The following is a 13432-nucleotide window of genomic DNA, read 5'->3' as shown; positions in this document are numbered from 1 at the left end:
TTAGATAAATAAAAAAAAACCCAAGAGCTATGATTACTCAGAGTAGTTATGCTTGTGGTGTCAGCATTTACTCTAGTGCTGACATAAGAAGGAGAAGCGGAGGTGTCTGGAAAGGGACGTTTGACTTTTCACCTACTTATTTTCCCTGGAGATAATATCCCCTAGGAGATGGGATGGGAGGGGGGCAATTCATTTGAGCTGGAGCAGTAGATTAGGGGTAGAATGACTTGGAAGATGGCCAATGAGTGCAGGGGAGTGGCGAACGGAAAGGGAGGGTTTTGGGTCTGGAAGTCAGTGTTGGTTTCGATGGAGTCGGGTCTAAAATGTCATGCTTAATAAATACGAGTTTTCCTTCAAAGACTTTGTTTGAAATGCAATTTATTTGAGACGACCTCGAAACTTGACAGGTGGATTAACCCGTTTTGACCTGCCCAGTTGACACCTGAGATTATCACGTCACTCGTTTCCTTGTTAAGTGGAGTTTGGAGATCTTTCCTTGGGGGAGGGGAGGGGCAGAACTTGGCTGCAGGACCCAGGAAATCTTCTTCCTATCTCTGCTCTGCCAGGAAGGCCACGCATTTTTCTCCTCCGATTCATTGCGTCGCCCAAGGTCAAATTCCCAACTCCGGTGTCCTTGTGTTCCCCTAGCAAAAGCCAATGTAAAGAACAACAGAAGCAACGTGGCTCTCGCCTGCTTTCGAGGAAACCGGCTCTTTTTAACGTCGCGCAATCCTAAAAATATGAAGTGAGAAACAAGAGGGGGGAAAAAGATGCTTTTTTAAAAAAAAAAATCAGTGGATTAAAATCAGTGGAACGCCTTCCCACCAGAGGCTGTGGTTGCTCCATCATTGGAGGTTTTTAAGAAGAGCCACTTGTCTGAAATGGTATAGGGTCTTCTGCTTGAGCAAGGGGTTGGACTAGAAGATCTCCGAGGTCCCTTCCAACTCTTGTTCTTCTGTTACGTTGTCTTAGAGATACAGGTGGCTTGCTTCTCCACTCTATAGGTAGTCCTCAATTTATGATCACAATTGAGCCCCAAAATTTCTGTTGCTTAACGAGACAAGTTGTTAAGTGAATTTTTCCGAATTTTACGACCTTTCTTGCCACAGTTGTTAAGTCGGCCACTGCAGTTGTTAAGTTAGCAACCTGGTTGTTAAGTGAATCTGGTTTCCCCATTGCCAGAAGATCAGGCAAAAGGAGATCAGGCGAGCCCGGGAACTACGATCATCATAAATATGAGACAATGGCCAAGCTTCTGAAATTTTGGTCATGTGACCGTGGGAAGGCTGCAGTGGGCATGTGTGAAAAGTATGAAAAACAGTCCTAAATCAGAGCCATTGTAACTTTGAACGGTTACTAAACAAACTGTTCTAAGTCGAGGACCATCTGTATTCCATCTCTGATTCTTAATGTTTGGACTAGAAATATCTACATTACTATATATATATATATATATATATATATATATATATATCACAAAGTGATATTAGCCCTAGACATCTTTGGAATGTATTTGGCACCTGGGCCAGCCTGGCTTCTCGTTTTCTGAGGCCGGAGAAAGAAGAATAGAGCCTCCTGGTCCGGACGCAGTCTACCTTAGAGCACTATTTCTGCAAAGAAAGAGAAGGTGTTGGACGATTTGGCCACGTGCAGGCATTACAGGGTGACGAACGATCTTAGAAAAATCACGTGCGGGTCCAGTGAAAACAAAAGAAGGTGTGGAAGGGTGTGTAAAATGTTGTGTGTGTGTGTTTTTTTCCCCTTCCTTAATGGGTTTTTTTAGCAGCCACAGGGAAAGAAAAACATCAAATATGACAACTTTGAAATGTAAACATTTTTTGTTTTAAAAAATTGCTGGTTATATCCGTCTCGCCCTTGCGCAACCGGCTGGGTGAGGTGTGATGCCCCGTTAAAAACGACAGAAGTGTCTGAAATCTCTTTTTCACCCTGGGCGGGTGGGGTGGGGTGTGGAAGGCCGAGTGAGAGGTTGAGGTTGGGGGTTTGGACAAGCCGGGCTTGGTGAGTGAAGGAGCCACGTTGGGCATAGCTGGGGGCTGAATCAGAGGGGCAATGTGGAAGGGGGGAGGTTCCCGTCACCGAGCCATGATTAAGAGGGCTTGGTATAAAAAGCTATAGGTTGCCAGCTGGCTCTCCAACAGAACCGTGTGATTTTTCTGCAAGGCTGGAACTCGGCGAACAGGTGAGTGGAGCGGGAGGTCGAGATGGGTCAAGGGATGGATGGAAGGAGAAGAGGGGAAATCGTGGGCCTTTTGGAGCAATGGAAGCCCTGAGTATTGTAGGGAGGAGGAGGAGGAGGAGGAGATGAAGGAGGAGGAGGGGATGAAGGAGGAAAGGGGGATGAAGAAAAGGAGGTTGAAGGAGATGATGAAGAAGAGGATGGTGGAGGAAAGGAAGGAGAAGGGGATGAAGAAGGAGAAGGGGATGAAGGAGGAGGAAGAGAAGGAGGAGGGGATGAAGGAGGAAAGGAAAGGAGATGGAGAAGAAGGAAAGGGGGATGAAAAGGAGGTTGAAGGAGATGAAGAAGAGGATAAGAGGTAAAAGAGAAGGGAGGATGGAGGAGATGAAGGAGAGGGGGATGAAGAAGAGGTTGAAGGAGAAAGAAATGGAGAAAGGGATAAAGGAGGAAAGGAGATGAAGAAAAAGGAAAGGGGGATGAAGAAAAGGAGTTGAAGGAGAGGATGAAGAAGAGGATGATGGAGGAAAAAGAGAAGGGGATGAAGAAAGAGATGGAGAAGGGAATGGAGAAGGAAGAGAAGGAGGAGGGAATGAAAGAGGAGGAGATCTGGAGGAAGAGGCTGAGAAAATGCATTGATGCTCCTTGGATATAAAACCTGGGGAAATAGGGTGGGATGAGGGACCCATAGAAGTTGTTCACAAATCTGAGCAAGGAAGGAATGTAGTGGAAGGACCAGGGCTGAGACAAACTTCACATTGCTTCAGAAGAAGGTAGGCAGACAGACACTGACTGCAGCTTCCTCTGTTCCAAGTTCAATCTTGGGGTTTTTTGAGGTCCATGAGGACTAGGATCTTTGTTCTAGGGAGGAAAACATCTTGAAAAAGCACCAGCTTTGAATGCTTAGATGCAGCTGGAGCCTAGGGAGTGGTGATAAATCCTGCCTGGTAGACCGTCAATCAGTCTTGACTACCAAGATGGAAAATGGCCATCACAAGTCAACATTGTCCTTTCTCTGCTCTTTCATTGCAGGACCCTTAAAATGTGTGAAGAGATGTCTCACCTTCTGCGCAACATTCGCAGCATCATCTGCATTTTTGAGAAGTATGCCAAGGATGATGGGGACTGTAGTACCTTGAGCAAAGGAGAGCTGAAACAGCTGATTCAAACAGAGTTTGCTGACGTCATTGTGGTGAGTGCTGAGAACTTGGGCCAAAAGGAAGGAGGAGACCAAGATGGATTGTCTAGTAGAAGAAATGGTAGAGAATTGGAAGCATAGAGTAGGAAGGGACAAAATCTGGGCTGCGGACTATGATTAGACGTGATTGTGGTTTGTTGGCATTCAGTGCCTCCAAATATGTTGGAGAACCACAACTGAGTTCTAAACCAAACCACCATTTATGTTCTGGGGCAGCGAGTCAACCCAACCAAAGAGGAAATTTGCATCCTAAATGATCCTTCAACTTTGAGTGCTCCCAGCCAGATGCACAGAATCTATGAATCGGTCTCTCTACCTATTATCTTAAACCTACACAATTATTTTTTAAGAAACTTTCTAAGGGTTTGCACCAGTTACTAGTGATGTCCTCCTAAGAACTTAGTAGTTGAATGCAGGAAGAGCAACAGATCCGCAGTTTATTCCCTAGAAATATTTTTGGATCTTTTTTATAAATTGGTTTTATTCTTCAACTTGTTTCCTCATTTATTTATGGGATTAGGAGAGGGGCTCAAAAAAACCCTGCAAAGATAACCCCATTAGATGTCCATCAGAATAGAGCACACGAGCGAATCCATTCCTGGGTATCAGGGCATAATTGAGAGGAGCTGAGATGAAACAAATGGATCTTCTTATAATCTTTTTGGGATTTCTTCTTTGCAGGATCCATACGATTCCAAGACGATTGAGACAGTGCTACATCTGTTAGACACTGACTGTGACGGCAAAGTGGGCTTTGAAGAATTTACAGTCCTGGTCTTCAAGGTGGTAAAAGCCTGTTATAAAAAAGTCCAAGAATGCCAGGGTCCAACAGGTGGGCCATCCCAGCGAGGTAATCCCAGCACTCAGCAGCGGGACATCCCACCACAACAAGTGTCCAAAGGTGGACCATCCAAGCGAGATATCACTAGCACTCAGCAATGGGAGATCCCACCTCAACAAGCGTCCAGAGATGGACCATCCCAAAGAGATACCTCCAGGACACAGCTGCAAAACATCCCACCCCAACAAATGTCCAGAGATGGACCATCCCAAAGAGATACCTCCAGTACACAGCAGCGGGACATCCCACTTCAACAAATGTCCAGAGATGGACCATCCCAGAGAGATACCTCCAGTACACAACAGCGGGACATCCCACCTCAACAAGTGTCCAGAGATGGACCATTCCAGAGAGATACCTCCAGCACACAACAGCGGGACTTCCAACCTCAACAAGTATCTAGAGATGGACCATCCCAAAGAGATACCTCCAGTACACAGCAGCGGGACATCCCACCTCAACAAGTGTCCAGAGATGGACCATTCCAGAGAGATACCTCCAGCACACAACAGCGGGACTTCCAACCTCAACAAGTATCCAGAGATGGATCATCCCAAAGAGATACCTCCAGTACACAGCAGCGGGACATCCCACCTCAACAAGTGTCCAGAGATGGACCATTCCAGAGAAATACCTCCAGTACACAGCAGCGGGACATCCCACCTCAACAAGTGTCCAGAGATGGACCATCCCAGAGAGATACCTCCAGTACACAGCAGCGGGACATCCCATTTCAACAAGTGTCCAGAGATGGACCATTCCAGAGAGATACCTCCAGTACACAGCAGCGGGACATCCCACCTCAACAAGTGTCCAGAGATGGACCATCCAAGCGAGATGTCACCAGCACTCAGCAGCAGGACATCCCACCTCAACAAGTGTCCAGAGATGGACCATTCCAGAGAGATACCTCCAGTACACAGCAGCGGGACATCCCACCTCAACAAGTGTCCAGAGATGGACCATCCAAACAAGATGTCACCAGCACTCAGCAGCAGGACATCCCACCTCAACAAGTGTCCAGAGATGGACCATTCCAGAGAGATACCTCCAGTACACAGCAGCGGGACATCCCACCTCAACAAGTGTCCAGAGATGGACCATCCAAGCGAGATGTCACCAGCACTCAACAGCAGGACATCCCACCTCGACAAGTGTCCAGAGATGGACCATCCCAGAGAGATAACATCAGCACACAGCAGCAAGAGACCCAAACCTCACAAGTGTCTCCTCGTCCTTGCCAAAAACTTGTGCCCCCTAAGAAAATGTTAGACGCAGAGGAACTGACTCAGGAACAGGAGAGGGAGAGGACCAGAGTGGAGACCAGTTATGACAATAAGGAGCAGTCCCAACAGGAAGCGGCTTCTACTCGCCCAAGAACACAAACACCCAGGGTGCAATCAGTTCAGAGAACAATTGAGGACATGATAAGGGGAAATCTTACCTGCCAAACTTCTTCAGCAGAAATGAGAACCGAGCAGGAGGATGCCCAGGGACATCCAAGTGCTCTTCCCCCCAGGCGTCGCTGTCTTCAGGAACCCCTCAGCCCAGATGAAGAAGCAAGTCAAGATGTTCTTCAGAGTGTTCCCCAGCAATCATCCCAACAATGTCTGATGGAAGAGCAGAGCAGCACACGTCAGGAGGATGTGACCTCCCAAATATCAGCACAGGAAAGAAGTCAGCAATCAGCTGTAGAGATGGAACAAATCTCAGCTGGGGAAGTCCCCCGTGAACCATTGCGAGAAACTCTTCAAAGGCCTTCTGGAGGAAGGAACCAGCAAGTGGAGGTTGAAGAAAGAAGATCAGCATCTGGCCACCTCAGAAATCCCCAGGTGGTCCAGATTTCTGACCAAGAATCCCGTTCTGTCACACTCGGACAGCATCAGAATGACCAACACAGACGTCAATCTCAAGGAGTTGAGCAGCATTCAGTTGTCCAACAGGACCAAGAAGTTGAAGCTCCAGGACAGGTCGTAAGTAGACGTCAAGAACCTCAAATGCCAGTCTACCGACCTCATCAAGAAAAGGAAAGGCATCCCACAACATTAGGACAATGCCAACATGGTCCATCAGAGCAGAGAGCTGTGTCTCAAGAATTGACCAGGCCTCAAGTAGCTGAGAGATACCCACGTGGTGAGCCTGGAGAGATCACAATTGTCCAATTTTCCCAAGGTTCTTCTCCCAGACGCCCATTCCAACCTGCCCAGTTCCAGCTGAAACAGAGGCCATTACAGTTCCCTCCTCCCTGGTCTACAAAGCAATAAACACTTCCTAGAAAGCCAAGAAATTCTCCACAAAACCATGGAAACACAGATGATCCACCAAGATCAATCCAAGTCACCCAGGACTTGTGGCAGCTTTGGAGAAAACTTTCCTGGGTTTGCTCACCAACCACATCTTACAAAATGTGAGTGGAGAAGCACAGCCTACAGCCAGTTGCAGTAAATGCCATGTGTGAGCTGCATTAAGATTGGTGGATCTCAAGTAGTTTAGATCTTGCTTTGCTTTTTTATGAACAACCAGGATCCTTGCTTCAAACATGTCTACATGCAAGGAATCTTTGAGAAGAATCCTGAGAACTTCGTGGCCATGTTCTCTCTCTCTCGTCTCTGTCTCCCAATAGGCCCACCTAACCTTGGTATCACAAGAAGGACCATGTGAAGTTCAGGATGGGTGGTTTATTGGATACAGCCTTCATCTCCAGCTATCTTTTATACCAAATCAATAATACTTATCACCAATCGTTCCATAACGCAATAAAGGATCCAGCTTTGCATTGAGTGAATGTCCCCATGATCCAATGAATATCAGAATTGTATAACAAAATTGTTCATGAAATGGTTGAGTTTCTGTTCATACTATAGATGTTCCAGATCTTCTTAGGTCTGTGTTTCTCCATTTTGGCTACTTTAAGATGGGTGGACTTCAACTTCCACAAATCTCCAGCCACCATGAATGGCTGAGAAATTCTGGGAGTTGAAGTCCACTCATCTTCAAGTGGTCAAAGTTGAGCCACACTGCCTTAAAATGTCCACCATATTGTACTGTAGAATGAACGGTCCAGCTCAACCGTGTCCCAACCTAAAAGTGTGATGTAGACAATCAACTGTAAAGGGTCAAAAATGCATCACTAAGCATCAAATGGATTCCTTGTGTATTTTAACCAATCTAAATCGTTCTTTCTAAACTTCTGCTTCTTTCTGTAATACAATAAAAGAATATTTGCAAGCACATGTGGCACGCTTCCTTTTTACGACACAATGATTTTGTGCTTGAAAAGAAGTAGCAATCACCCAAACTGACCCTTTTCAAGATTAGGTTGGCCTTTCAATCATAGACTACAAGGTCAAGATCGAGAAAAACCATCTAACCGTTCTCTGATGGTCTCCACCTATGAAGTAGGACTCTTCCTGAGTTGGTTGACTCAAGAGACATGTCCTACTCATGAGAATAAATTGTTAAGGTCTACACTTGGGCTTAGAAGACTTCAGGCTGAAGTCTTGGACCCTTGAGACTGAAAATACTTCAGCTGGGAGTTCATGGACTTCTTTGGTTGTCCATCCAAACTTTAGTAAGACTACACATAAGAGTACTGCATCCAGTTTTGGTCACCACACTATAAAAAAACTCTAGAAAAAATGCAGAGAAGAGCAACCAAGATGATTAGGGGGCTGGAGGCTAATACCAGGGCTGGGCTGCTGGGGGTTCGGCAGCGTTTGGGAGAACCTCTAGCTAAGATTCCGTGCAGTTTGGTGAACCCCCAAATCCCACTCCAGGAGATATTAGATATCACTCCATCCACTGTCCTTCATCTGGATTCAGTTTAATCCAGTCTACATTTTGGCCTGTTGGTTTTGTACAATTAAAATGAAATCAAATAGATCAGAGTTGGTTTACTCTTGGCAATGCTGAAGTAGAATCCGCTTTGGTTTGAATCAGAAGAGAGTTGGAAGGGGCCTTGGAGGTCTTCTAGTCTGCTCAAGCAGGAGACCCTAGACCCAAGATGGCAAACCTTTTCCGGACCGAGTGCCCAAAATGGTCCCCAAAGCCCAAAATGCAATGCGCACACAGCCGTTGCATATGCACCCCATCCGTCTGCGTGCAACCCCCAGCACACACCCCACGGATGCGCACGCAGCCCCCCACACATGCCCCACTCCCCGGGCATGTGCAGCAGAGACCCAACGACCAGCTGGCTGGCGGGAGGTGCATGTGCATGCATGGCGGAGCTGAATTGGGGTGACGGCTTGTGTGCCCACAGAGAGGGCACTGCGTGTCACCTGTGGCACACGTGCTATATGTTCACCATCACGGCCCTAGACCATTTCAGACAAGTGACTGTCCGGTCTCTTCTTAAAATCCTCCAGTGATGGAGCACCCATAACTTCTGAAGACAACTTCTGTCCCACTGGTTAATTGTTCTCACAATCAGGAAGTTTCTCCTTAATTCCAGATTGCTTCTCTCATTGATTAGTTTCTATCCGTTGCTTCTTGTCTTCCTTCAGATGCTTTGGAGAATAGATTGACCCCTGTCTTCTTTGTGGCAGCCCCCCAAATACTGGAACACTACTATCATGTTCCCCACCCCAGGTCTTCTTTTCTCTAGACTGGCCAAACCCAAATCCTGCAGCCATTCTTCGTATGTTTTAGTCTCTAGGCCTTTAATCATCAGTGGCTCAGTGGCTACGATGCTGAGCTTGACGATCGAAAGGTCAGCAGTTCAGCGGTTCGAATCCCTAGTGCCGCGTAATGGAGAGAGCTCCCATTCCTTGTCCCAGCTTCTGCCAACCTAGCAGTTCAAAAGCAGGTAAAAAATGCAAGAAGAAAAATAGGGACCACCTTTGGTGGGAAGGTAACAGTATTCCGTGTGCCTTTGGTGTTGAATCATGCCGGCTACATGACCACAGAGACGTTTTCGGACAGCGCTGGCTCTTTGGCTTTGAAACAGAGATGAGCACCGTCCCCTAGAGTCGGGAACAACTAGCATATATGTGCGAGGTGAACCTTTACCTTTACCTATAAACCCAGAACAGTTACATGGCTTTAGTTAGAGAAACAACATCTGATGATCTTCGTGCACCATCTTGTGGTCAATGAATAGGTAGCAGATTATTTGAACAAAATATATTAGGCATGGGATGTTTTTAGAGTTGTGTTTCTCAGCCATGGCAACTTGAAGGCATGTGGACTTCAACTCCCAGAATTCCCCAGCCCGTGCTAGCTGGGGAATTCTGGGAGTTGATGTCCATGCATCTTCAAGTTGTCAATCCTTGCTTTAGAGAATGTTGTTCTCCATGCTTGGAGGATACAGAATCACAGAGTTGGACGGGACCTTGGAGCAGAGGTGGGTTTCAACAGGTTTTGACCAGTTCTAGAGAACCGGTAGCAGAAAATTTGAGTAGTTCGGAGAACCGGTAAATACCATCTTTGACTGGCCCCGCCCCCATCTATTCTCTGCCTCCCGAATCGCAATTGATCGGGAAGAAATGGGGATTTTGCAGTAACCTTCTCCTGGAGTGGGGTGGGAATGGAGTTTTTACAGTATCCTTCCCCTGTCACGGCCACCAAGCCACACCCACCAAGCCATGCCACGCCCACCAAGCCACACCCACAGAACCGGTAGTAAAAAATTTTGGAACCCACCCCTGCCTTGGAGGTCTTCTAATCCAACCCCCTGCTCAAGGAGGAGACTCTATCCCAATTCAGACAAATGATTGTCCAAACTCTTAAAAACTTCCAGTGTTGGAGCATTCACAACTTCTGGAGGGAAGCTGTTCCACAGATTAATTGTTCTCACTATCGGGAAATTTTTCCTTGGTTCTAGGTTGGTTCTCTCCTTCATAAGTTTCCAACTGTTATTTTCTTCTGCCTCTAGTGTAGAATTTCCATCATTTTCTACAAGATGGATTGTGTCTTCACCTATTTCTAACCCCAAAGTGTCCACCCAAGAATTAAAAGTCAACCCAAAACACAAACAACATGGACTTTGTTTAGAAGAAACTGCTCTTTATTTATCTTGTTTCATTTCCATCACCACGTAGCCCACCAAAAAACCCATGAATCCACCAAGTTTACCCTAAATCCAAAGTTAGAGAAAAATCAGAGAAGAAAGGGGAAGGGGAAAACAGAGAACTGTTGGTGTTCAACAATCCGATGGAGTTGACAGTGAACATATTCGTTTTGTACGTTCAGCATCAAGGAAGAACCAGGCTGGTTTCCGTTAGTCCACCTTGAGGAATGCTCTTGATGGATGTCTTCAATTTGTTCTTCATTATGGTTCCTTCAACGTTAGTTGAATGGCTAGGATAGTTGGGGAAAATATAGTTACGTTATTGACTATAGTAAGGCTACAACTATGAAGAAACCGGTTGGCTTCTTGGTCAAAGATTCCAAAAGAAGGTCCAGGAACCCAGAGCCACTCCAGATATTGATCAAATGACAGTTCCCAACAACTCTTGTCTTAGAGAAGATGGACCAGAACTACTGGGAGATGTAATTTCTCAAGGTCTGGAGAGCTATTAGTTACCCAACTGCTGCTTACTTTGGTTTCAACCTTTGTTTCCTAGCCCTTCGTGTTTGGCATAAGGCTACGGGGCTCAGATCTTCTGAGTTCAGGAGCTCTGCGTCTGGAAATCTGCTGTGGGCTGCTGGGATCAAGCTCTCTCCGACCAGCCTCAGAAGGACTCGCCATGTCTCGTCCTGTACGTCTCATTCGGGCATCTCCTTCTGGAAGTCTCTCCCTTTCATCATATCTGGAGGCACTTCCTTGAGGCCTTCTCCGATCTTCACCTCTGGTTTCACCTTCAAGGGACATGGCATGTCTTCCATCTCTCTCCCTGTCCCGGGATTCATGTTCATAATGTTGTCCTTCCTGGTTGTCTTCTCTCTCAACTAATTCACGAGGTTGGAGCCTTCTCCTCCGTTCAGCATCTCTTTCTTGGGACCGAACTTCGTAGTTACGGGGTCTCCTCAGATCATCTCTCCTTGGTTCTTTATAACTTTGAGATCTATCATACTTGGGGTCCCTGGGTTCAGGTTCTTGGGATTGGGGTCTCATGCTTTCTGTTGCACGGGTTTCCTCCCGGCTGAACTCCCGCCTTCTCCGCTCTACGTCCTCAGGACGTTGGGATCTTCTGACTTCTTCTCTGCCTTCAGACTCATGAGATCGGGAAGGTCTGTCCATGTTCTCAAGCTCAGAAGAATAGGGCCTCCTCCTCCTCTCTTGTTCCCTGCGTTCCAGATCTTCCACTTCTGGTCTTCTGGAAGCTTCACGTGGTCGTGGTCTGCTCCACTCATTTTCATCACGTCTCCTTTCAGATCTTCTGACTTCTTCCTCTTCTGCCCGGATTGCTCTACGGACATCTTCTCTCGATTGAAAGACAGAGCGTCCTTGACTCCTCCTCTCACTCTCTCTGTGGTCAGCTTCTTGGAACTGTGATCTTCTCTCACCTTCTCTGGACAATGGGCGAAGCTCCTCATATTCTTCTACTGGGCTACGGTGACGAATACGATCTTGGCGCTCATCAGCCACACGGGGTTCAAAGGCACGAGACCTCCGCTCACTGTGCATTTCCAGCTCCCTCCTTCCATCTTCCCCTTCTCGCCGTTCACGAGACGGACGACTTCTTTCAACATCATAATCTGCACGATCCACTCGGGCTTGAGAACCATGTCTGAAGTGTCTTCCCTCAGTCTCTTGCCCCCGGCGTTTCCTCCCATCTTCCCTCCTGGATATGACTATTGGAGAATACAGGTCTTCTTCATCCCTCTCCAGGAGACCTCGAGCTTCACGTCTGTCATTGTCATTTCTTCTCACAAGTTCTCGGGATTGGCGTGGAGAGTCTTCTTCCAGTGCCGATTCCCGTTGTCTCCGTTGACGGGGTTCTGGTATCTCAATATCCTCCCACTCTTTGGGCTCAAGGCGTCGTTGTTCAGGTTCTCTTTCCTGATGTTCCTGAGATGGACGATCTCTCCTATCACCATCTCTCAACTCACGATCATGTCCTTCAAAGTGGCGGTCTACTTCTTCTCGAAGTTCACTGGAAAGTTCTCCTCGTCTGCCTTCTTCCATGGATTGAAGGGGGGTCCGATCGGCACCTCGTCTCTCACGGACATCGTCTCTTCTCCTCTCCTTCTCCAGGAATTCCCGGCGGTTGCTTTCATTCCCACGTGGTTCCTCGTCACGCACAGCTCTCCTGCTTTCCTCACTGTATGAAAGACACTCCTGGAGATGCCAGACACTATAGCAAGCAGTGGCCATTTCGAAGATGAGGAAGAGGAACTCGTTGAAGTCAACGCGATTATCTCCATTCACGTCCAGCAGTTGGAAGGTCAGCTTGACAATTTGAGGATCACGAGGGTTCTGGGGGGGAGGAAAAAAAACCAGAAAGATTTTACTTTCAAGACTGGACAACTCTTTCCCACCCAACCTCTAAAGTTTCAAACTAGCCTTCAAATGTTTCGGTAGAACCTCCTTACCTCTAGAATGTCACCAAACTCTTTTTGGATGAGTCTTTTCATTTGCCTTCGCTTCATGGAAGAACGCTCACTCTTCCTGTCGGCATACTTCTGAAAGACGGCGATGATGGTGCAGATACTATCCACGAGACCAGCCATGTCAGAAACTTTGTCTGCAGAAACAAGGGAAAGAAAATTTGCATTTGTTTTGACCTAGGCGTTCCCAAACCATGAAGCAAACTCCTTATCCCGACAAAAATCCCTTTTTATTAAGTTACTGTGAATTCCTCTCATTCACATTCAGCAAAGTCTTTTTCAAGGGTGAATTTACACAGACCTTATCTGGCTTGGAGAGCTACCAGGCCGATATCTTCAAAACTTGGCAAGGAGTCTCCGAGAGTCATGAACCAATTAAGCAAACTAACTGCCTCCTGCAAACTCCACTCCCCTTTTGCTCCTCTTTTATTCCCTCTGGGAGGAGCCATTCATTGTCCACCTGTGGCCTTACTCCCATGTTGACCCTTGTTCCTTAGCTGTTCCCTTCATCTAGCAACTCTGCACATGTGCACACTGGGAACAGGCTCCAGCTGTTCATCTCCCTCACTGATGTCTGACTCCAAAGGCAGCTGATAACTGTCATGCTGCCCTGGCCGCCTCTTTGCCTCCAACGCAGAGTCCTCATCAGAGCCTTCCCCAGGCTCAAGGACTGGGCCCAGGTTCCTCCCCAACCTCCTCACTGTCC

General features: G+C 47.1%; 2 protein-coding genes across 7 annotated transcripts in view; one reads left to right on the top strand and one right to left on the bottom strand.

The window, feature by feature from the left end:
• Positions 1 to 3248: 3248 nt before the first annotated feature.
• LOC139322370 (trichohyalin-like) lies at positions 3249 to 7614 on the top strand. Its single transcript, XM_070951470.1, has 3 exons — positions 3249 to 3386; positions 4074 to 6366; positions 7571 to 7614. The coding sequence occupies exons 1-3, from the start codon at positions 3249 to 3251 to the stop codon at positions 7612 to 7614; spliced, it is 2475 nt and encodes an 824-aa protein (XP_070807571.1).
• A 2630-nt stretch (positions 7615 to 10244) lies between these two features.
• LOC139321993 (trichohyalin-like) overlaps positions 10245 to 13432 on the bottom strand; it is a 44568-nt gene continuing 41380 nt past the window's right edge. For all 6 annotated transcript variants that reach the window (XM_070950953.1, XM_070950957.1, XM_070950958.1 and 3 more), the window contains 2 exons: positions 12712 to 12863; positions 10245 to 12595 (listed from right to left, as the gene is read on the bottom strand). In XM_070950953.1, the coding sequence (XP_070807054.1) occupies positions 10796 to 12595; positions 12712 to 12863 (1952 nt within the window). In that variant the 3' untranslated portion in view covers positions 10245 to 10795. The remainder of the gene's footprint in view (positions 12596 to 12711; positions 12864 to 13432) is intronic.

Source organism: Pituophis catenifer, unplaced genomic scaffold, assembly GCF_029215685.1.
Source record: "Pituophis catenifer annectens isolate HBS135680 unplaced genomic scaffold, rPitCat1.0.hap2 SCAF_10, whole genome shotgun sequence".
NCBI lineage: Eukaryota > Metazoa > Chordata > Lepidosauria > Squamata > Colubridae > Pituophis > Pituophis catenifer.
The sequence above is the reverse complement of the archived record's forward strand: the minus strand, read 5'-3'. Positions and strand labels throughout refer to the sequence as shown.